This window comes from Equus asinus, chromosome X (genome assembly GCF_041296235.1).
Source record: "Equus asinus isolate D_3611 breed Donkey chromosome X, EquAss-T2T_v2, whole genome shotgun sequence".
NCBI classification, from domain to species: Eukaryota; Metazoa; Chordata; class Mammalia; order Perissodactyla; family Equidae; genus Equus; species Equus asinus.
Genome location: NC_091820.1, coordinates 11,201,574 through 11,225,256, shown reverse-complemented (window position 1 = coordinate 11,225,256; position 23,683 = coordinate 11,201,574). Strand labels below are relative to the sequence as shown.

The 23,683-nt window shown below is 38.7% G+C and overlaps 1 protein-coding gene across 2 annotated transcripts in view; it reads right to left on the bottom strand.

Annotated features, from left to right (window-relative positions):
* Nucleotides 1-6,572: 6,572 nt before the first annotated feature.
* The window catches only part of MOSPD2 (motile sperm domain containing 2), a 53,463-nt gene continuing 36,352 nt past the window's right edge, over nucleotides 6,573-23,683 (bottom strand). Inside the window, exons 11-15 of one of the 2 annotated variants that reach the window (XM_070502353.1) lie at nucleotides 21,798-21,894; nucleotides 20,546-20,642; nucleotides 18,928-19,057; nucleotides 9,745-9,847; nucleotides 6,573-9,125 (exon numbers count right to left, since the gene is read on the bottom strand). In XM_070502353.1, coding sequence (XP_070358454.1) covers nucleotides 8,988-9,125; nucleotides 9,745-9,847; nucleotides 18,928-19,057; nucleotides 20,546-20,642; nucleotides 21,798-21,894 — 565 coding nt within the window. In that variant the 3' untranslated portion in view covers nucleotides 6,573-8,987. The remainder of the gene's footprint in view (nucleotides 9,126-9,744; nucleotides 9,848-18,927; nucleotides 19,058-20,545; nucleotides 20,643-21,797; nucleotides 21,895-23,683) is intronic. The other variant, XM_070502354.1, reaches the window with a different exon arrangement.

Genomic DNA, 23,683 nt, shown 5'->3' with positions numbered 1-23,683 from the left:
AGGGATTGCATTGAATCTGTAGATTGCTTTGAGTAGTATTGACATTATAATAATATTAATTCTTGAATCCATGAGCATGGAATATCTTTCCATTTATTTGTGTCTTCAATTTCTTTCATTAATGTCTTACAGTTTTCAGTGTACAAGTCTTTCACCTCCTTGGTTAAGTTTATTCCTGGATATTTTATTCTTTTTGATGCAATTGTAAATGGGATTGTTTTCTTAATTTCTATTTCTGATAGTTTGTTATTAGTGTATAGAAATGCAATAGATTTTTATACATTGATTTTGTATCCTGCAACTTTACTGAATTCATTTATTAGTTCTAACGGGTTTTTCTGTGGAGTCCTTAGGGTTTTCTATATATAATATCATATCTGCAAATAGTGACAGTTTTATCTATTCCTTTCCAATTTGGATGCCTTTTGTTTCTTTTTCTTGCCTAATTGCTCTGGCTAGGACTTCCAATACTGTGTTGAATAAAAGTAGTAAGAGTGGGCAGAGAGGTAGCTTTCCTGAGTGAATGATGAGCTGAGAGCCACCATGAAGAGGTGAAGGTGGAAGGGTGGGATGGAGGAGAATTCCAGGTAGAGAGATGGGACCAGATCATAAAGAGGGGGAGAGGGGGAAAATAAGGCCAGGAAGGTAGGCAAGGGCCAGATCATTCAGGGGCTGGTAGGCCTATGGGAATTTAATCTTGGGCTAAGAGCCATGGAAGCCACTTGAAGGTTTTAATCTGGTGAGTTATATGATAGGTTGCACATTTTCAATGGTTCTTAAATATTCCTGAATGCAATATAGAGAAAAGATTGCAGAGAGTCAAAGGGGATGCCCAGACACTGCCTGAGATTATTGCAGAAGTCCAGGTGAGAGATGCTGTGGATTGAAGAAGGGAGGTGGCAGCGGAAAGGGAGAGAAGTGGAGAGGGGAGGTGCTGTGGATAAAGGTCAGGTTTCTAGCTGGTGTAAATGGATGGAGAATGGTGCTATCCATTGAGATGGGGACTGGAAGACCAGGTCTGGTGGTAGATCATGAGTTGTTTTTGACATTTTGTGATGGACACTTGGAACTGTTGAGTTCATGGTGGATATATACATCTAGACTTAGAATGGGAATTCTGGTTAGAATAACCAACGGTTAATAGCTGACTGATGCTAATTGCAGCCCTGGGTGTAGAGGAGATCCCCCAAGGAAAGAAAGGAGAGAGCCCAGTTCTAACTTTAACATCTTAAAGACTTGGTGGAGGAAGATGAGCCAGTAGAGGACACTAAAGAGTGTCAGTGAGAGAAGAAAAGCAGGAGTTGCCTCAGAAACCTTGTGGTTGGAATAGCCAAATGCTGCTGCAAGAACTTACTTCAGATTCAGGCAGAAGCAGGTCCACTGGATAAAGTGACAAGGAAATCATTACTGGACCTTAGCAAGTACTGTTTTGCTAGAGTGATGGGAATAGACACTAGAATGGAGTGAGACAACAGGGAGCTAGATGCAAGTGGAGGTGTGGTAAGAAGCCTTCCTAAAGAGGTTTATCTAAGAGGAAGATCAGATTTCAGTTCTGATTTTGGCCTTAACTATGTGAGCAACCTCACTTATATCTGGCCTTCAACTCTTAGAGTAAAGAGGGTCTATTCTACTCAATATGTATAGAATGGTAAATGTAACTTTTTCTTTTTCTCATTCATTCTCAATTCCCTTGTGCCTCTTAAGAGAATCTTGCTGATGGTGATTCTAGTTTTAAAGACACAATACATGTATTTATTGTATCCTATGAACCGCCCCCCCAAGATAAATAAAAGCAAACCAAACACTTTATCTGGTGTTAAAAAGAAGGTTTGGATTCACCAAGATATGGGTTACTATGTCCATCTCTATTGCAAGACTTTCCTAATGAATTTTCTAGGGAAATTCTGACTATACTCAATTCTGCCCTAAGCACTGACTTTAGAATATAACTCCTCTATAAGACATACCTCCACCTTCAATGACTAAGATCTTAATCGGTTTAAGACATCCCAGAGCAGTAAATACTGGATTTGCAAGGAAGCTTTGCTTTTGACATCAGTTTCTTTTTACCTTTCCTTTTTAGCAACTTATCAGTGCAGCCACATTAAAAAAAAATTACCAAATTTTGCTAGACTGTGTCATACTATTGTTATTGCTTGTAATAATAAACTCCTGCCTCTCCACCCCCATAAAAGGAAGTAGCTGGAGTCACAGGGTTAGAATATTGGAAAAGTACCCAAAAGCACATTTTTGACATTTCCTTTATGACTGAGAACAGCGATTTGATATTTGACTCAAGTTGCTCAAGCATATTTACACGTTAGTGGGCAAAGGCAGTTCAGGGCGAGTTGAACTGCAAATAATACGTTTAGCTGAGTGAATCTGCATGAAAGTGTTAGAGTGAAGACTGGGAGCAGTAAAAGAGAGGAGTATTGGAATGATTCACCTCTTAGTTTGCTATAGTCCCAGATCCTAGAAAAGGGGACAGGCATAATATTAGGAGTTTTGAAGTTTCGTGCAGTCAGAAATGAGAATATGTAAATACATAGGGAGAAGGTGAAATAGTGTCTGAATTTGTGGGGCAATAGCAAGTCCATGCAGGACAGTTTTAGGTTACTTCCCAAAACTAGAGAGATTTTTCAATGCATATATACATGCAGAACTCCAGAATGACCTGAAAATGTGCAGGGGACTTTCTGGAATAATAGAAATGAAGGCAATGGAATTTGATCCAAAGTGAACTGGACAGTATAAATGCTGCGAATCATGACGCAAGGTTCTGTAAGAAAAGGAGTCTTTCTTTTCTTACAGTTTTAACCTTTTCATGTAACAACCTTCACAGAACATATTTATGTCCAATTAAACTAAGTTAACTGAAGTGAATGGATTATTCTGAAAGAAAAGGGAAAGTTAAACTGTTTTTCACTAGAGCTTTGTTTACAAAAGCACACAATTACTGGAAGTCCCCTTTGTCCAAGCACATGAACTCATGGTGAGAATGTTTCTAGAATGTTTTTTATGTTTGAATAGGTGTTTAAAATACTGGTGACATACCTTTTTTTTTTGAGGAAGATTAGCCCCAGCTAACATCCGCCGCCAATCCTCCTCTTTTTGCTGAGGAAGATTGGCCCTGAGCTAACATCCGTGCCCATATTCCTCTGTTTTATATGTGGGACGCCTGCCACAGCATGGCTTGATAAGCAAGCAGTGCGTAGATCCGCACCCGAGATCTGAACCAGTGAACCCCGGGCTGCCAAAGTAGAATGTGCGAACTTAACCGCTGTGCCACCAGGCTGGCCCCACATACTTTTCCTTAACAGTTTATTTATAAAGGTTTGAATACTTGAGTGTGCTGAAGCTATGAGATTGGAGAAAGCCAACTGGAATAGAGACATACTGTCCCCATGCCTGTAATTTGGTGCCTAACACAGAAGTTCTAGTCTATTTCCTATGTGCAAGACATCTGTGAATTCAAAGCAGTCAATTAGACTGGGTAAGGTTGGGTTCAGCTTTCCTACCCTCTATTTCCTGGTCTGTAAAATGGGGGGACAAGATTGGATGAGTTTGCAGGTCCCACCTAACACATACCCTACATAACCCTCTCCCTTTGAGTGGGGGCCAGGTCTAGTGAATGTGATGGCACAGCACTCATATGATTTAGGTTAGCTTATAGAGCAGAAGGGATTTTGCAGATGTAATTAAGGTTCCTAATCAGTTACTTTTGAGTTCATCAGAAGGGAGATTGTCCTGGGTGGGCCTGACCTAATCAGGTGAGCCCTTAAATAGAACTGGGCCCTTTCTGAAAGGAAAGATTTGAAGTGGGAACAGCTATGTTGTGAACTGCTTATGGAGGGGACCACATAGCAAAGACCTAGGAGTGACCTCTAGGAGCTGAGAGCTAATGGCCAGCAAGAAATTGAGGACCTCAGTCCTATAGCCACAAGGAAAGGAATTCTGCCAACAACCTGAGGTCACTTGGAAGTGGATCTTTATCCAGTTGAGCCTCCAGGGAGGATGCAATTGGCTGACAGCTTGATTTTAGTCTTGTGGGATCTTGAGCAGAGAACCCAGCTACGCTGTGCCGGGTTCAACCCACACAAACTGAGATAATTTGTGTTAAGATGCTAAGTTTGTAGTAGTTTGTTACATGGCAATAGAAAACTTAAATGCTCTGATTTTATTAAACATATGACTCCTTGAGGTCACTAGACTATGGCAGAGACAACTAGTGGCAACATACCCTATTAGATGCCCTTCTACACAGTGGTGGATAAACCTCTCAGAAGGGTGATGCCGCACACAAAAACCCTGCATCAAATAAACACTACATTAACCCTTACGTTTCGATCCTTTCTCAAAGTATGGTCTGTCTGTATGTTAGAATATCAAGAAACTTACTTTTCCAGCCAAAGGTCTTGAGTGCTATTGTGTTTTGTCACCTCTGCTTCTCCTTAAGTACTCTATCTTCTCTTCCTCTCCTGCTGTTTAGTGAAGGCAAAGCTCTCAGACTTGTCCTTTCAACATTTTAACCTATTACTCAGATGTGGCAGTTCTGGGTAGTTGTAACAAAGCATTGGACTTGGGAGACTAGTTCAGCTCTTGGCTCTGAAACCAACTAGCCATGTGACCTTGGGAAAGAGAATTATGTCTTGGGTCCTCGGTTTCCTTATCTGTAAAACACAAGATCTTATGATGTATTCCCAGACCATTTAGGTCAAAGGAGCATGAACAAATTGGTAGAATTTCAAGGACCACTCACTACTCAAATTCTCCCTCTAGGAAGATGTGAAAATGTGCACATATCTTGCCCCTATGGGCCAGGGAGATGTTCCTCTGTGTTCTTGGCAGTTGAACCAATTGTCTCAAATACTTTAACATGTCAAGTGATTAGTCCTACTTAGCATGGCAGGGGACATGAGTGGGGTAGGGAAGAGAATCTTTGGACATCACAGGGAGGTAATTTTATGCAATGTAAGGACAAAATTATTATGAATATGTGAAAGATCCTATGTCATATTTTTATCAAATTGTTACAAATTTAACGGGAAACTTTTATGGGTGGAATATTGCAAGATTAATTCTCTGTGTATGTGTGTGCATATTGTGTTTTGAAGGAGTGTGCGGGCAATGATGGAAGGAAATATCTGGCCAAGTCTTCCTCAGATTGGCAGGGATACTCCTTCACAAGATTCAAGGCAGCCGAGCATCACTGGCCTTCTAGGTGCATCCACCGATCTGAGCACCAGAATTAAGAGTGAGGTGCCAAGAAGGCAAGGGTAGGGGTACAAAGCAGGGAAAAGTTTGGAGAACTGACCTTTGGCTTTGAATGAGGTGGGATATTCAGGAAGATCAACTCAAGTGTGAAGAGTTCCAGGAAGCTGGAATGGCAGGCGGCAGAGGCAACATCAGCGAAACAAGGCCGGCCTCTCCGGGCTGCTTGAAATGCATCACTTCCTCACTCTCAGACTAACCTTGTGAAGTAGTACTGTGATTATCAGACTCACTTAGGGATGAGGAAACTGAGGTTGAAAGAAGTCGATTATGATCCCCAAGTCACGCAGGTAGAAACTGGCAGAGAGGGCACTCGAACCCAGGCAGTGTTATGTCAGAGCCCTCACTCCTAACCACTACCGCCTCAGTTGGAAGAGAGAAACTTCTGTGTGGAATGGAAGAGGACTTCCATTCTGTCCTCTTGGGCCAGGGACAGAAGGGGAGCCCTATGCTTGTGGGGCCCACGTTGCTCTGATATCAGGAAATGTCGAGTTGCTGGTGAAAATTCAGGGAGCCAGAACTGAAGATTGATGTAAAGTAACCCATCTTTTCCTGGCTGGAGATTACCCCACAGGAGCTCTGCTGTTTCCCAGAAAATTAATTGTCTTTTAGGAAAGGAGACCACGCCCTCACAGTCCTGGGTAGGGTGTGGTGCTTCTTGGCAGGTTCCTGTTCTGTCTTTGTAGTTATGTTTTGAATTTCTGATGGTTTTGTGTCTCCACCTCTTTTTCAGTTTAGAAGATGGACTTGTCCTTTTCATTATGTTTTTATGAAGTGGTAGCTGCCATTTGGGAGTTGTGTCTTCCAGTAGCGAGGGGACCACACCGACAATCCCCAGAACTCCTCCCCAACCACACCCACACCCTGTGCTCCCGTGCCTCCTAGCATGGACTACCTTCCATATGCCTGGCAGCCAGGTAGGACTTCTCGTCATCCTGCTTCCTGCTGGTTCTCGTCAGGCAGGAAGCTGTGTGGGTATTAGGTTTCGTGGGCACACGGAGCAGCTCTAGCGTTAGGTTCCATGATGGAGCCCCCAGTTGTGACAGCAAGTCCACTGCTAAGTCTGGGGAAGACCGAGAGCTCCACTGAAGAGCAGCCAGACCCTGATGGTGGTCAAGGAGAAATGGGACACACTAAGCTCAGGTTCACCTGATAACACAATTGCATCTTTGGAAGCTTGCGGCACTGTCCTTATAAAAATGCAAAGCAGGTCCAAAAGAAATTCATGTGATCTTTAAAAGGTCAGAGTGAGCCTGAACATTGATTTTAAGATGCTTTATCAATTAGAGACCAGAGGTTTTTCCTGATGATATTTATTTCATAAATGTAATTACTTTTCTAAAACATATTAAAATAGAAAACATGTTCTTTTGATCAATTTATACAAAGAAAATACCAATATAGTAATAAAAATACTGAAAATATATGAAAAGCACCAGAACATTAGAGAAATTACACTGGCAACAATTCTAGGAATATATCTTTGCAATTGTACAATAAAGTGCTATTAAATTCAGTCAAACTTAGTGGCAAGATATAAAAACAGTTATGGTATTACTATGAAATTTGAGGCTAGGTTTCCAGTAATTTCATTTTTAGGCTACCTGCAGATCAAGCTAATGATATTTCATTAATGTTTTCATGGGAAATCTACTAATTTCCATTCCCAAGTGAAAACAATCTAAATCTAAATGTTGGTCCTTGGTAATTTGGTCATGAACAGGTAATGATATGATTAAAAATAAAATTATTAATATAAAGTACCAAAAATAATAACCATACAAACGTGATTAAATAAAATCAAATGAAGACAGAATAAATTCAAATGTAAATACATGTGACTAAGCAAGACAAGTACAAAAGTTTAGATGCCTTTGATTTTATAGTTAATTTTCAATAATTTCACTTAGTCACATTTAACAGACAAACAAATGTTAAGAAGAAATGTTAGTAAATTCAACTGGCCAGAGATTAGGGAAGAACATTTTAGTGAGTCAACATAATTTTCATATGAAACATTAAAGGGACACTGTTAGGACAATACATTTCCAATTTTGACTAATCATTTCCTCATTTATTTGCCGAGGAACAAAAAACATACACAAATGCTTTGGGATTAGATTATATTAAAGCCAGGAATCTAACACAGAAGGGGAAACCACTGTGCACACACACAGGGAGGTACTATGGACAGTACTTAGGGTGGACTGCAGTCACTTTCACGGCTGGAGTTGGCAAACTGAAACAGAAAAACCCAAATTAAGACAACGTATCAGACCAGTGTCCTTTTAAGGTTTTATTTCCTATGCCAGTTTTGAAGGGAGTCTATTATATCATTGTTCACAACTCAATTTTGGAATCAACTTCCCAAGATGAAAGCCGCCAACAATGAACCTCAGAATAAAAAAAATCTCCAAACATGGCTCAATCAAAACTCAAAATTTATTTTACAGGCATACTGTTTTTCCTTGCATATAAAGTAGATTTACATGTGAACAAACACAGACTGAAACTGGTCATATTAATGAAGAAAACAAACTAATTTCATTAGCCTCTGCTCCTGCAAAGTGTTTCAATTTAGGAATCATCCTCAGTGTTACTGTGACAAGGGCAGAGTATCAAGCAAGTCCCTTAGCCCTGGTCTGAAGGTTTTACAGTTGATTATGAGTTATATTTTTCACTCTTGAATGGAGAACTGACACGAGTTACACGAGTTTCAATTTTTCTTTTTTTTTCCACCCTTACTGACACTCCAGTCTTTTGTCAAATTTCCTTCTCATGGCTGATTTTAACAAGGAATGGAAATACAAACGAAATATTCTGCTATGCATTTCAAAAAGTAACTTTTCAAAAAATTTTATCTCCTTTCACTTAGAAAAGAAAGTGAAGATGGTGCAATGGAAGATCAGGCCTTTACAATAAATGATGCAGAAGGGTCAGTGTCCAGCCATAGTGGCAACATGAACCTGCATAAAAAAGACTGGACACTGGGACTGAAGAGATTTTCCTTCTAGATATCACTAACAATTCAAAGAAAATCCAACCAAACTTAGTTTCCCAAATTCTATCTAAATGAGTGTGTTCATAAAAAAGTCCGAGATTAATAAAAGGCAGGCTGTTAAGGAAGAAAGATAAGAAACAAAGGCTAAAGGTGGTTTGGCATTAAATAGTTTTACATTCCAAGAGAATATTAACTAGCATCTGGAAGTAATTCTCCAAAATACAAAGTCATTATTACAGAAATTACTCTGTATGTTTTTTTCAATATACATGTTCTATATACATAGTATAGAAAAGCTAATAAGTTGGCTCAGCTATAATAATTCTGTTATAAAAAAAGCAGATTACATTTTTTGGCTGCAACAAAGCAAGTTACTTATACTTTTCAGTTCAGCTAATGTTTATACACAATAAAACTTAAGCTTTAAAGGTATTCAATTCAAAAGGAAAAAATAAATTATATCCAAACTATTAGTTTACAAAACAAATATGCCTCTTCTTACTTTACTAACTAGCTATAGTCTCTTATAATCAATTTCTTCAGTGTTTCCTTATTCTAACAGTTTATTTTCAAGACATGTATCTCTTTCATTGCACATTTCCTTTTAGGAAGCAGAGATGTGTGACACTCTTAGTAGCACGGTGGAGAAGTTCTGGGTCTTACTTTTTCCAACTAACGAATGAAAGAGCCATGTTTCCTACCGAGCACCACTTCTTTAACTGTACAACAAATAAAAGAAAGAGGCGACAAAAGCAAGCAAGATAACTGTTAAGGAAAGCATCAGCTGCTGGAACCAGATACAACGCTGAACTTGGTCTTCAAGCTTCCTATTACTTTCTAGTAAACGATTGAGCTAAAGAGGGAAAAAAGGATGAAAGATTTGTATCAATAAAACAGTGTATTAATCATGTAAATGACAAACAGGAATATTAGAAATCCCACAAACAGGAATATTAGAAATCCAAACATTTACGGGATGGGTCCATCTACTCTGAAAGGCAGGGAGCTGGAATGCAACAAGGAATTAGATTTGTTTGGTGAAGAGACATGTATCTCCTTCTCTCATTTTAAAAAGGTCTAATTTTCTAGTTGAGAAAGGAGCAAAGCAACCACTTCCTGGAGGTACCAAAACCCACTACTCAGAAAGAGAGCCCCTCAGTCTGTTTCAAACTTAAACACCCTACATGGTATCTTTTCTATGAGATTGAATTCTTTGATACTCCCCAACCCATCATGTGCTTTGTTATATTGTCCCTAGTCCAAATTAAAATGGCCAGAGCTGCTAAAATGTCAGTATATCTCCAAAAGTAACTCACCGCTTACCATTTCTGATTTCACTTCCCTTAACGAAGAAGAGAGTATTTCTGTTGTGTCTATGCCAAAGGGCTTCCTTAAGTCAGTGGGAAAAAATGGATTTCTAACGTTGGTTAGCATTAACAACTTTGTTTTAGTTAGGAAGAAAGAACACTTACTTGTAGATATATATCTGCACCGGTTTTATCTGATATGTTAAAAGCGTTGTCTTTTAATGTAAGAGTGGTTGGTTTACTGCTCTCAACGATATGGCATCTTAACCTATGAAAATCCAAAGGAAACATAACTTAAAATTTTTAATGACTTTTTTTCATAAAAGTAAAATATAAACTGAAAAATGTTAAACACAGAAGTATATGTTAACAGAAGTGAAAGTACTCATTCCTCCCCCTAGATACACATAAGGTAGCAGCTCAGTGTATATTTATCTTTGAAGGGGAGCAGAATATACCACCCCAAAATACGCCTCTTTGGCATAAGGATTATCTTGAGTGATTATTTTTAGGAAACAGCAGACATTATCCTTTTGTAAGAGACATTCACATTTGCAAGGGAAATCCCCATTTCTAAGGGTGTCTCCATCTCTGTAGCAGGAAGAGGAGAAGAGGAGGATGACTCTAAATCTCTAGAAACTCTCATCAATGGAGAAGGCAGGGCTTAAATCTGCATAACAACCTTACCCTTGTTTACTGTGCTTTGCCTGGTCACCTCCCATAACTTCCCCTCACCCCAACATCTTCTTTTGTCTTTAGCTGGAGATGGTATTTAAGGTGGTGACTTAGGGCATTTCGGGCAGTCACTTAGTTTTTCTGGGTCTCTCCCATGTATACAGGAGGTATACATGTTATTAAACTTCTGTTTGTTTTTCTCTTGTTAATCTGTCTTTGATTACCAGAAGGTGGGGGCCTCAGCCATGAACTGAGAAGGGTAAAGGGAAAAATTATTTTTCCTATCCTACGGTTTGGCAACCTACTATGGGACCTGCTGAGACACCATACTTGCTTGGGCATCTGCAAATGGAATCCTGGAAAACTAGCAGAAGCCTGGGAAGGGTAAGAACTCTTACCAAAGTCAGTTCTCCTGGACCTTACTCTAGTGCCAGGTCAAGAGAAGGAGGTAGAAGTTTCACCTTGTCCCTTCCTTTCCAAATCTAGATTAGCAGAAGACAATATTTATGTGAAGTAATTCTTTGGGTATAGTGACTTTAGTAGCGATTTTTGTTATGAGTATCCTTGTTTTCTATTGATCCTTTTTCTTCCCAGAGATGGTCATTGATTTCTTTTGTGTCATTTGTCATGAGGAGAACCATAGGCCAGATGAGGTTTCCCTTTTGTCTTGTTCTACGTTTTGAGAGCTTGGCTTTATGACCAATGAGAATATTCCCTGGTCTCTGAAAACTGGAGGATGCATGTATGTCTGCATGTATCTGGTGGCCAGCCAAATAGGCTGGGGATCTCAGACACAAAGTGACAAGGAGCATTCTGTGTCCGACCATGCCAGCTCTCATGGGAGTTTGTCATAAGGGCCCTGGTCCATAAGAAGCCTTTGTCATCTCAACCTTTGTTGTCTTGTTAGTGCTGGAGAAGTCTCATTAGCAGGTCTTTCACTAGAGGCATCTCACATTCTTGTGGGTAACTGGAGACCATCTTCACTACACCATTCTTACTGCCTGTGACAATGAAGGTCTTTGCTTTCTTAGGCTAACTCTCAGAGTAAACTTTCTAGATCTTGTGAGGGCTGCATATTTTGTATCCTCTTTTGGGACACCCCTTGCATTCATGGTTAAGCCATAAAAAAGGCTTATTAGTTTGAGTTGCTATTGAGATTAATATAAGACCCTACTTGTCAACGGCCAGACGATGGATCCTTTGAATTGGAAAAAATTCTGTGTCTGAAAAATTTTTAGGGAGCTCTCATCCTAAACAATTGTCTTACTGGTATCTATGGAAAGACCAAATTGAGAGGAGGCCACGAAGGAGTATGGCGGCTAGCCTTAAGGACTTCCTTAGCAAGATGAAATTACAGAGCTCTTTTTACTTCCACTTTCAGAATATATCTACCAAATTTAGAGAAGAGTTAAAAAGATCAGTGGCCATTCAGTCCCCACTCACAGGGACGCTGACTGGCTGCTACGGGGTGTTCTTCCCACCTACGATTATACTGCAAGCCAGACAGCCCCCTGGGGAAAACCCTCATCACAGAAGAAACATGACCAGAATTTCTCCTAGGCACTCCTACAACTGATCAGGAAATGGATCAGCTGAAGGCCAATGTTCAGTGGCTCAAAGAAGCAATCTTAGGGGTTTTTTCCCCCTAAGATGAATTGGTGTAAGATTGAATTGTGCACTCAGAAAAAGGAGAGCATTCAAAGGCCTTTGTTGAATACTTGATATGGACTTGTTAAAGGCATACTGCATTAAACCCTGAAGCTCCAGAACATAGAAATCATTTGATTTCCATCTTAGTTGGCAATCTTGTTCCTGATATAAAGCAAATTGAAGAAAGTATAGTTGGATGGGCAAGTCAGTCCCTTGATATCATTCAGGCTGCAATCCAATTCTTCTGAGGAATTAAAAGCAACTGTTTTTGTCCTGCAAATCTTTACAAAACCAGAAATGCAGCTCCAGAAGCAATTCAAAGTCCACCTATCCTTACCAATCCCCAAACCTCCCTTATTCACCTCAATATACTTGTAGGTATTGTAAAAAATCAGGACATTAGAAACAGAACTGTCCTGCACTTAAGAAAAATTTAATAGTAATTACTCTAGATCTCTGATAACAGGCAAATATATCCTAAAACTACTAGAAAAAAACTTGGATACTTTCTCTGTTCCTTTGAAATGTAAATTTTATACCCCATCTTCTCAAGGACCTGCTAGCTAACTCTTTGAAATGCAAACTTCAGGGAAATGATTCTCATCAGAAGGAAAACAAGGAGCTATTTGGAAATTGGGCAAATAAAAAAAAAATTAAAAGTACAAATGTTAGTAAACAAGCTTTAGCCACCTGAGCAGGTAAACTTATTCCAGCTGGCAGAAACACAAGTTGGATCCAACTGGTCTTTAATAAACTAGTGGGTTTTGTATTATTGTACCTGATTCATGGCTAAAATTTTAGAACTAGAGCTATAAGGTCCCTGTTTGTGTCTATCTGTATGTTTGTGTGTGTCTATAGATGTATGTTACAGATGTGTGATGTTTTTCTACATCCAGATGGTATTGCCAAAATTAATTTGTGAAACCTCTATTTAATTGGCTTAAAGAAAAATAAGCACTTACCAAACTAAGTATTACTAAAACGCTCAAATATAGAAACTAACCCAAATGTTTCTCAAGTTCATGTGATCTGGGATAATCTTTGGTAAATAAAAGGTAAGTTTGTTGGTTTAATTAAAATAGGCATGTCTCCAGAGTTACCAACATTAGATATAATCCAGACATGCAACTTTTATTCTACCTGTGTTTACTATTCAAATAAGTTCATGTTATCTCTTTTAAAAAATGTGTCAGCAAGAAGAATAGATTGGGATGATGGCTGACTTTATCTAATGTCTCATCAAGTTTTTGTGAATAGTCTAAACATAATTTTTGGGAGCAGGTGATTTAGATAGATTTAAGTGGGATAAGTTTTTAGGTGAACTTTTCAGCAATGATTTTGTTTTATACTATGTCCACTTAAAAATAGTTTTCCAAATCTCTTTGGTAACTTGAAACTAGAGTTTTACTAAGTTAAATGATGAGAAATTCATTGAATAACTAGGTCATTTCCAAATAAGATAAAATACTAAAACATTAATTACTGAATATAAGTTTATCTACTTTTGGTTTCTTATTACAGAGGAACTAAAGATATTTGGGTCTGTTAGTAAACATACCTTGTGCCACACTGAAAAACTGTAATATGAGGAAGCATATACTTTCAATTATGAAATGTATTCATAAATTTGCCAATCTAAAAACAGACCACAATGGCTTACTTCTTACTTTTCACTAGAAATTAAAGTTTCTAAGGGCCAAGAAGCCAGCCCGGGTGGTCTAGTGGTTAGGACTCAGTGCTCTCACCACTGCGGCTCCAGGTTAATTTCCTGGTCAGGGAACCATGCCACCTGTCAATTGTCATATGGTGGCAGCTGCACGTGGCTATGATGCTGAAAGCTATGCCACTGGTATTTCAGATACCAGCAGGGTCACCCATGGTGGACAGTTTTGAACACAGCATCAAGACCAAGTCAGACTAGGAAGAAGGACCTGGCCACCCACTTCTGAAAAAACAGGCCATGAAAACCCTGTGAATAGCAGCAGAGCATTTCCTGATATGGTGTCAGAGGTGAGAGGATGGTGCAAAAAAACCAGGCAGGGTTCTGCTCTGCTGTACAGAGGGTCACTAGGTGTCAGAATTGACTCGGCACTAACAACAAAGGGTTAAGAATTCTAATTAATATATGTAAGTAAAACTACTAGAAATAATAAGGGAAATGACTCCATATGCAAGGAATGCAGGATGTCTTTTTGGCCAAGAAAACACATGAGCTATGGGGATGCATTTTTGTTAAGGGAAATAAAAGTAATTTTGTCCTAAAGTAAAGCTGCTTATTTTAAGAAGAGAATAAAGGACCAACTAAATGGATATAGGAAGTTGGAAAGAGAAAATTTTACCTTGTGTAGTCAAGCTGGCTAAAATTGAATGAATTTGTTTTAAGGGTGTTAAAAATAAACTTTAAGGGGCTGGCCCAGTGGCGTAGTGGTTAAGTTTGTGTGCTCCGCTTCAGCGGCTCAAGTTTCACAGGTTCGGATCCTGGGCATGGACCTACACACTGATCATCAAGCCATGCTGTGATGAGATCCCACATACAAAATAGAGGAAGATTGGCATGGATGTTAGCTCAGGGCCAATCTTCCTCAAGCAAAAAGAGGAAGATTAGCAACAGATGTTAGCTCAGGGCCAATCTTCCTCATAAAAAAAAAAAAAGATAAAGGCTTTAATATCAATAGTGTACTTACGTAAAACTAAGACATAGTTTTCTTTTACCTGCTACAAGGACAAAGACTTATTGCACTATTGGTCTGCTCCTGATAAGAGATTGTGAAAGGTTTTTACCTGTTAAGTAATCTGCCTAGAAAGTAAAGATTTTACGATTGATCAAAACAATTTCCTGTGCTTCACGTTATCTTTATCATCAGATCTTTGATTACTTAAGAACACAGTCTTCTAAAGATTAAAAAGGTTAAGTTTTGCTCATAACTATGTAACCTTTTGTATTTGCCTTTGAAACCTTTTATTGTCACTTTGGTTTAATACATAATTAAGTATTGTTTCATAATGATCTATGATCCTATTTAGTCAAGTGTCCAAAACCTTTTGATATTTTTGACAAACTTGCCAAAATCAAATTCTAAATGAAGTCTTTTTGACCTCAAACTAACCTTAGGACTTTCCAGAGGGTCCCTGGGACATCTCAAAAGATTTGTTCTCTCTCCTTATAAAAAGAGAGATATTAAAGCTAATTAGGCTTACTGGATATGCTAAATTACATGGGAAGCATTGTCAAATAAGAATACTAAACCTCCTTTAGATTATATTTGTATGGATATGTTACTAATATAAGCATTCCAGAAATTGTATAAAATTCCGAGAAATATGTTATCACTTGTAATTCCAGTTATTATCTTAACAGTTGTATGTCACAGAAATAACCAAATTTCCTTGTCAATAGCATTATAATGAACTCTTATCATATCTTTACCTGTGGCCCTTTTTAAATCTTTTTGTCATTTATAGAAGTTATTGTTTTACTCATGCTTTTGCAAATATGGAAAGGACTCTAACAAGTAGTCCAGAATACAGGTTTCTGATAACTTAAAGATCATAAAACTGAATTGGGTAAGAATTTCCAGAACTAATGGAAAAACTGGATTCAAGCAGAATAAGAATTAATAACATGAGATAGAATGAACTGATTTTACTTTTTGTTTGAAAGATTGCTAGTTCTTTAATATTTTGTTTTTCATGATTTAAGGAACCCTTTGTCTCTTTTCTCTTAAGCTATCTAGGATTTATAGCAATTTGGTAAATTATACCTTAGTAAGAAGAATTGAAACAATTTTTCTCCCTACCTGATACCTCCAGAATTTGAGAACTCTTAGCATTCTTATTTTCACGGCAATATAGTTATTTGCATAAGTTCAATAAGAATCTGTTCTCCTTGTAACAGGACACAATACGAAACATGGATATATTACCAAGGCTTTGACTGGAATGTCATATTGAGAAAATGATAGGCATAAAATCAGATATGACCAGACAACTTTAAGGAACTAAGGTTGACTTTATGTAGCCAATAAAGCCCCTTGGAAAAAACTGACCTGGTACCTTGCTTATAGAGTTCTGAATAGCCTTACCAGGTGAATAATGAAGGTCACTTCCTGGCAGGCTCAGGATATTCTGGGGACCTCAAGAAGAGAGGAATTCACCTAAATCTATGTAATAACCTTACCCTTGTTTACTGTACTTTCCCTGATGGCCTCCTATAACTGGCTCCCCTCACCATCTTTCTTTTGTCTTTAGCTGGAGATGGTATTTAAGGTGGAGGCTTGGGCCATTTTAGAGAGTTTTACTCTGTTTTCCTGGATATCTCCAATGTATACAGGAAGTATATATGTTTGAACTTAGGTTTGTTCTTCTCCTGTTAATCTGTCTTTGATTACCAGGGGGATGGGGGTCTCAGTCAAGAACCTAGAAGTGTAGAGGTAAAATTATTTTTTTCCTTTCCTACATCTTCCAGCTTCTTAATGCATGTACAAATAACACAAGAAATTGCAGATACTGCTCAGTAGCCTATGGAAAGTTTTTTATATGGTATTCAGTAGAACTCATCTGATCTGATTTGAAGGAAACCACCCTTTCTAGATAGGTGGCAGTGCTTTATTTGGGCCTTCAGTACCAAACCACCAAGGCTCCGTCTTTCTGTGAGATAAGTGATTCCCTCTTGACAGTTAAAAAAAAGAAAAGAACAAAGCAGCTTATACATAACAATATGTTTCCATAGCCATGCCTTTGACAAAAAGTAGGACCTCCTGTAATATAACTTGAAAATTTAAATATCTAACTACTCCATCTAAAAACAAGCCAAACCCATCATGAACCTTAGCTATATCTGTGTTTCTTCCTCCCTCCTAAGACTGATCCCTACCTTGGCTTTAGATCCTGTCCCTTCCAGCTTTCTGAGGAATTTCAGTGTCAATGATTTATTTTGTATGGTCAGTCTTCTCCTTTTCAGATGGCCCTTGCTATGGTTTTAAATAATGCTCACATCTCTCCCATTAAAAAACCCAAACAATCCTTTCATCGCCACCACATTCTTCCTTCCAAACATGACTCCTCGTCCCTCCCCAACAAGCCAAACCTCCAGAACAGTTTTACCACCTTCATTTCTTTGGGATCTGGCTCGTCTCTCACATGTGGCTCCTGTCACCTGAAAGTGCTCCCCATGAGGTCATCGATTGATGACTTCCATGTCACCAGCAATGGCCACTGCTGACACCTCACCCTTCTTGACTGGCATGGCAGTACTTGGTACCTCTGGTCATCTCCTCCTTTGTGAAAGATGCACTTCCCTGGGCTTCCATAACACAGCTCACGTAGTGATTTCCCTTCTGACTCCATGCTGAATTGTCCTCCTCTGTTTGGCCATTCAATTTTCCTGTAGGCTAGGTCTAACTTTTACTCTCTTGCTGGGATGAAATAAAGCTTGTCTCCCCAGGCCCACTCTTGTTCTCCTCTCCACCATGAACCACCCCATAAATGGTGATCTTGTCAAAGGCAAAACAGATCAGGTCAATGCTCTCCCACTGGTTTTATGATGGTGATCAAGCTCCTCCTCTGGGCCCTGTCTGCCTCTCCAACTTTTTCTTACCATGGATCCTCTCACACTCTGTGTTCCAGTCACATCTGTATTCTTTCAACTACTTTTCTGAAGATTTAATTCAGCTGTGACCATTATTAGGTTTCCCAGCTTCTCATCTATAAAGTAAAAAAAAGACCTACCTCCTAGGGCTGCTTCAATGACTAAATGAATAAATAAGAGTAAAAGCACTTAGAACCGTGCTGCCACACAGCAAGCTCTATTTAAGTGTTAACTTAATATCACTCTTTTACATGTGTCTGCCCATAGTCTATTTTCCACACAGTCCCCAGAATAATCCTTAAAAAATAAGCCAGATCACCTCATGGCTCTGCTCAGCACCAACTACCGGTTTCTCCTCTCAAAATCACGAGTCCTCACCATGGCAATGATTTGGCTCCCTACTGTCTCTTTGACAATCTCCCACAATGTCCCTCCTTACCAGATTCAAGCTACACTGACTTCTTTGCTGATCCTCACAAAGGCCAAGTACACTCCTTTTTTCATTTGTGGTTTCCTCTACTTGGAAAGCTCTTTTTCCAGTTATCTATGTGGCTTACTCTCTCATTTCCCTCAAGTCCTACTCAAATGTCATCAGAGTAGCCATCCTTAACTACTCTCAATTGAGACTTCTCAATCTTGGCACTACTGACATTTTGGGCTAGATCATTCTTTGTCACAGGAGGCTGTCCTGTCCATCATGGGATGTTTGGCAGCATCCCTGGCCTCTACCTGCTAGATGCCCACAGCACACCCTATTGCCCAGTTGTGACAACCAAAAATGTCTCCAGACATTGACAAGTGTCCCCTGGGGAGCAAAACTGGGCACACTTCAAAATAAAACCACAACACAGCCGCCTTCTCTATTCTCCTTTCATGTCACAGGCTTTTCCCCTCTTAAATAGGACAATGTCATACATATTTTTCTGTGAGTAGGGTTTTTTCCCCCTAATAATATATCATAGATGTGTTTCCATATCAGAACAAACAGACTTGCCTGACTCTTTTGAATGGCTGCAGAGTATCCCTTAGTGTGGATATACTCAATTGCATTTCACTATTGCTTTACTGGTGACCATTTAGGTTCTTTCTTTTCCATTTTTCACTAGTACAAATGATGCTGCAAAAACACATGCTAGTACACAAGGTGAGCATTCCTACAAAGGGAACTGCTGTGACAGAGAAAGCTGTGTTTGTAATTTTGACACATCCAGATTCTTGCATTAGCCTGCAAGCAAGTCTCTGCTATTAGCAACCTCCTCGAGAAACTCCAGGTCTTATTCACCTGGGCACCCCAGAGCCTTGCAGAGCTTGAGGGCCACACTAGAAGCCTAAATGTCTGCCAAATGCAAATAGGAAGGTATGCCTGCCTAGCCCACGTAGGCACATTTCTCTGATTCTTCCCATCACATTTGAGCTTCTATGAGTAAAAAGCATACCTATGCTCCATCACTTTATTTCTGGGAACTTCTTTCCAGAACTGAGTCAATTCTGCTGGGCCCGTGCCGGATGACTGTTCCATTTCTGCAGCCATTATCAGAAAACGGTCTTGGGCAGAGACTGTTAAACCTGCATTCCAAAAGGGTAACATTATATAAACAGGAACCTTTACAAAGGGTTGGATATGTGGTTTAAGGTATCATTCTAGAAAACAACATTAAGGAAAAAGAATAATACAGAACTACTTTTAAAAAGGAAAACGTTATTCTAAAAATGAGGACTTCTTTTTGAAATTCATTTTACTTGTTAAAAAACAATTAAAATCTTTTAATGTGGACTTGAAAACATAGGCAGTACGCTCTATGACATTGGTCTGAGCAGCATATTTTCAAGTCCCATGTCTGACCAGGCAAGGGAAACAAAAGAAAAAATGAACAAATGGGACTACATCAAACTAAAAAGTTTCTGAACAGCAAAGGAAACCATCAACAAAACGAAAAGACAACCTAACAAGTGGGAGAAGATATTTGCAAACCACATATCAGATAAGGGGTTAATATCCAAAATATACAAAGAACTCATACAGCTCAACAACAAAAAAACCAACAATCCAATTAGAAAATGGGCAAAACATCTGAACAGAGATTTCTCCAAAGAAGATATACAGATGGCCAACAGGCATATGAAAAGATGCTCAACATCATTAGCTATCAGGGAAATGCAAATCAAAACTACAATGAGGTATCATCTCACTCCGGTCAGAATGGCTATAATTAACAAGACAGGAAACGACAAATGTTGGAAAGGGTGTGGAGAGAAGGGAACCCTTGTTCACTGCTGGTGGCAGTGCAAACTGGTGCAGCCACTATGGAAAGCAGTATGGAGTATCCTCAGAAAATTAAGGATAGATCTACCATATGATCTAGCTATTCCACTGCTGGGTATTTATCCAAAGAACTTGAAAACACAAAGGCATAAAGATACTTGCACCCCTATGTTCATTGTGGCATTATACACAATAGCCAAGACGTGGAAGCAACCTAGGTGCCCATCAAGGGACGAATGGATAAAGAAGATGTGGTATTTATACACAATGGACTACTACTCAGCCATAAGAAATGACGAAATCCGACCATTTGTGACAACATGGATGGACCTTGAGGGTAATAAGTCAGAGGGAGAAAGTCAAATACCATATGATCTCACTCATAAGTAGAAGATAAAAACAACAACAACAAAAAACACATAGCATTGGAGATTGGACTGGTAGTTACCTTTGGGGAAGGGGGGAGGGGGGAGGGCAAAAGGGGTGATTAGGCTCACATGTGAGGGGATGGACTATAATTAGTGTTCAGGTGGTGAACATGATGTAATGTATACAGAATTCAAAATATGATGTACATCCAAAACAAAAATTGAAAAAAAAAGAATTTTAATGTGGAAAGGGCAATGTCAATGAGGCCCATTTGCCCCTCTCATTTTACACGTGAGAAAACAGATGCCTAGAGTATGGTGAGGTGATTGCTGACACTGCTTATTTCTAGATTCTAGTCCCACCTCTGCTGATTCATCACCCAGCCCCAGGTCCCCCACTGTGGCTATCAGGTGACAACTCACCTCCGTGGGGAGACACAACTATATCAACTGATGCACCAGGGTCACAACTGCTGTTGCTTGGCTTGACTCTGTATTTTTCTGGAGCAGTTGTTCTCACCTGTTTATAAAACACAGTAATCACATAATAACCTTTATGCTTTTGGGGGGGAAATAGCTTACAAATGACTTTAAAAAAATTAATAATCAACAGACAAAGTCTATAAAACAACCTTGGTGGTTAACGCATAGATTGTACCTTTCCTCATCAATAATGAAAAAAGCACCTCACCTCAACTGATTTAAAAAAGTATATTCACTTGTAAGTCCAATTGTCACTTAGCCTTCCTCTTAAATAAAAAAAAAAATAATCCATCTGTTAAATACGTATTCTGTCTGGTAATCACCTGAATTTAATACAAATTCAAAAAACTGAGTGCACATTAGAACACATTACACTAGCATTCAGAAATTAAAAAACAGTAGATAATCAAAGGACAACCAGAACATCCCAGTGATTAAAATTTTATTTTGGTGAGGAAGATTGGCCCCTGAGCTAACATCTGTTGCAAATCTTCCTCTTTTTGCTTAAGGAAGATTGTCCCTGAGCTAACATCCATGCCAATCTTCCTCTATTTTTTTGTACGTGGGATGCCGCCACAGCATGGCTTGATGAGTGGTGTATAGGTCCACACTCAGGATCTGAACCTGCAAACCCCGGGCTGCGGAAGCAGAGCACGTGAACTTAACCACTATGCCACCAGGCCACTCCCCCTAGTGGTTAAATTTAAATAGACAATTTAATGAAGTAATACCTACAATATGGGGTGACGGTGGACTCCATCTTGCTACACTTAAAGCTCAATATCTGGTTAGTATCCAGTATAAACCATACTTCAGAATGTACCACACTTGGGGGAAAATGCACTTTCGATTTTATAGTTTTATTTTTCACTCTTAGGAATTAAAGCATTCATATAATGAAGAGTGATTTCCCTTGGATTTTTATTTACTAACAGACATTAAACCCTGGGATAAATTTGGACATTAGCCTATTAATGCACATTAAAGATTGAGATACAGATCCCAGGAAAAATTTTAGATAAGCTATGCGATGCGGTTAGAACTAGAAGGCAGTATAACATGCCTAAAAATACCGTAAATAAAAAACATTGTGTAAGTTCAAAACTATCAATCTTTCAATTAAAATACATCTAAAATCACTTTCCATGTCAAATTTTGAGACATAATTTATTATATCTTTCAAGATATTTACCTTAAATGCCACTATGTTTTTAGTTACATTTGTCAACACTATTAAAGTTTTCTTCTCTCCAGATTCTGTATTTCCAAAATAGAGTTCTTCTGCTGGGCTAGGTGGTGACAAAAGCATAAGGCATTTGTAATTCTCAGAATAAATAATCTAATCATTAGCTTGAAGAAAAATATTTGGTTAATATTTTATGCTCGTTTGTATATAGAGATTTCATCAAAAAAGAAAAGATTATAAAACAATAACCTAATATATTTTGCAGTTTAATCTTACTGATTCAATGCATGCTATTAAAAAAGTCCTATGGTTTTCCCCAAGATCAAAATAAAATAGGAAAGAACAGAAGAGAGAATTAGGAAGATTCTCAATAGTCCTATAGCAATCAGCATCATCTTAAGGTGCGTTTATTTAAACTCTTTGGAAAGTTATAGATAATAATCAAAACAAAGAAGGAATTGCTGCTTCAACTTAACCTAATTACAAACACATTAGAATGGGGCATATTTTTACATACCAATAGAGAAAAGCAAAACCTGAAAAATCATTAGGGATGTATTTAAGTAACAAAGTAATTCCTTACTATAAAGGCTTTTCCTAAGTAATATGGGAGGAGAAAAATAAACACAGAAATAAAATTTGGGGTGGGAACTGCAGGAAGAATTTGTCAAACAGTAAAATCAGTGAGCTTCAAAATAGAAATTTTACTATTATCGGCCACTGTAATACCCACGACCTAAAATAAAAACTAAAAGACTCAAGCACAGTTTGTGTAGTTTAGTTATATTAGCCAAATTGTATCAGGTGCCTCCAAACAATAGGAAGGACAGTGTTTGTGTTCTAGATAAAAAGATGAATTCTTCAGATAGCTCTTGACTTTGAGCTACATCTTTAAATATATTCATTTTATATCAGGAATGTCTGCATATCAGAGATATTTATTCATCTAAAGAACACCCATCTTTAAGGAAGCACTCTCCTAAGAGGACTCTGCTCAGCTTTGGCATGGTTGCTGGCGTCCGTTTAGAACCCAATCTGAAATGTGTCACAGAAAAGACAGGAAGGTTATCGATCTTAGAACTGCTCTCAGGAGCCAGTATAAAAACTGTGAGAAGCCTTGGGGAGACAGATGTTGGATGGGTCCCTGTGTGCTGGCAGGAAAAGGACTGTGACTCTCCTGGGGGCTGGGGGTGGGGTGGGGTATAGAGCCCAAAAGTGCAGGCCTAGAAGCTGCCCTGTCCCACTATGGCTTTCTCCCTAGCCAGCTCTTCCAGCCATACCTTGACATTTATAAGCTAGGACCTATGGTTTTGACAGGCCTCCAGTGAAAAAACAATGTGTAACTTCCAAACCACTAGAGGGAAGAATGGGAAACAAACAAAACTCCAAAGGGGGAAAATGGTTAAGAAAAACCATGGAAAACAGAACATGCATGCGGTTCCCTCCCTCCCCCAACATGCACACTCTCTCACACACACACGCATGCGCGCACACACATACAGATGGTGAAGATAAATCCAAAAATAACAATAATCAAAATATACATAAACAAATCAATCTTGTCAATTAATAGAGAATCTCAGATTAGATTTTTTAAAACTCTGGGTGATTGTTCACAAGAGTCATACCCAAAACAGTTACATAGAGAGTTTTCAAGTAAAGGGATAGAAAATGATATATTAGGTCATCACTAAATCAAATTGGTATAGCAATATCAACATAATGCTATATAGATTTACCAACTAAAAGCATCACTAGTGAGAAAGAGGTCTTTACAAAATGATAAAGAAACAATCCTGAATCTTTTGGATTAAATAACCTAAAATCAAAAATACAGATGTACTGAAATTTGGCTTTGGTAAAAAACCCACTTTTCTGGTTCAGCTTTAGCT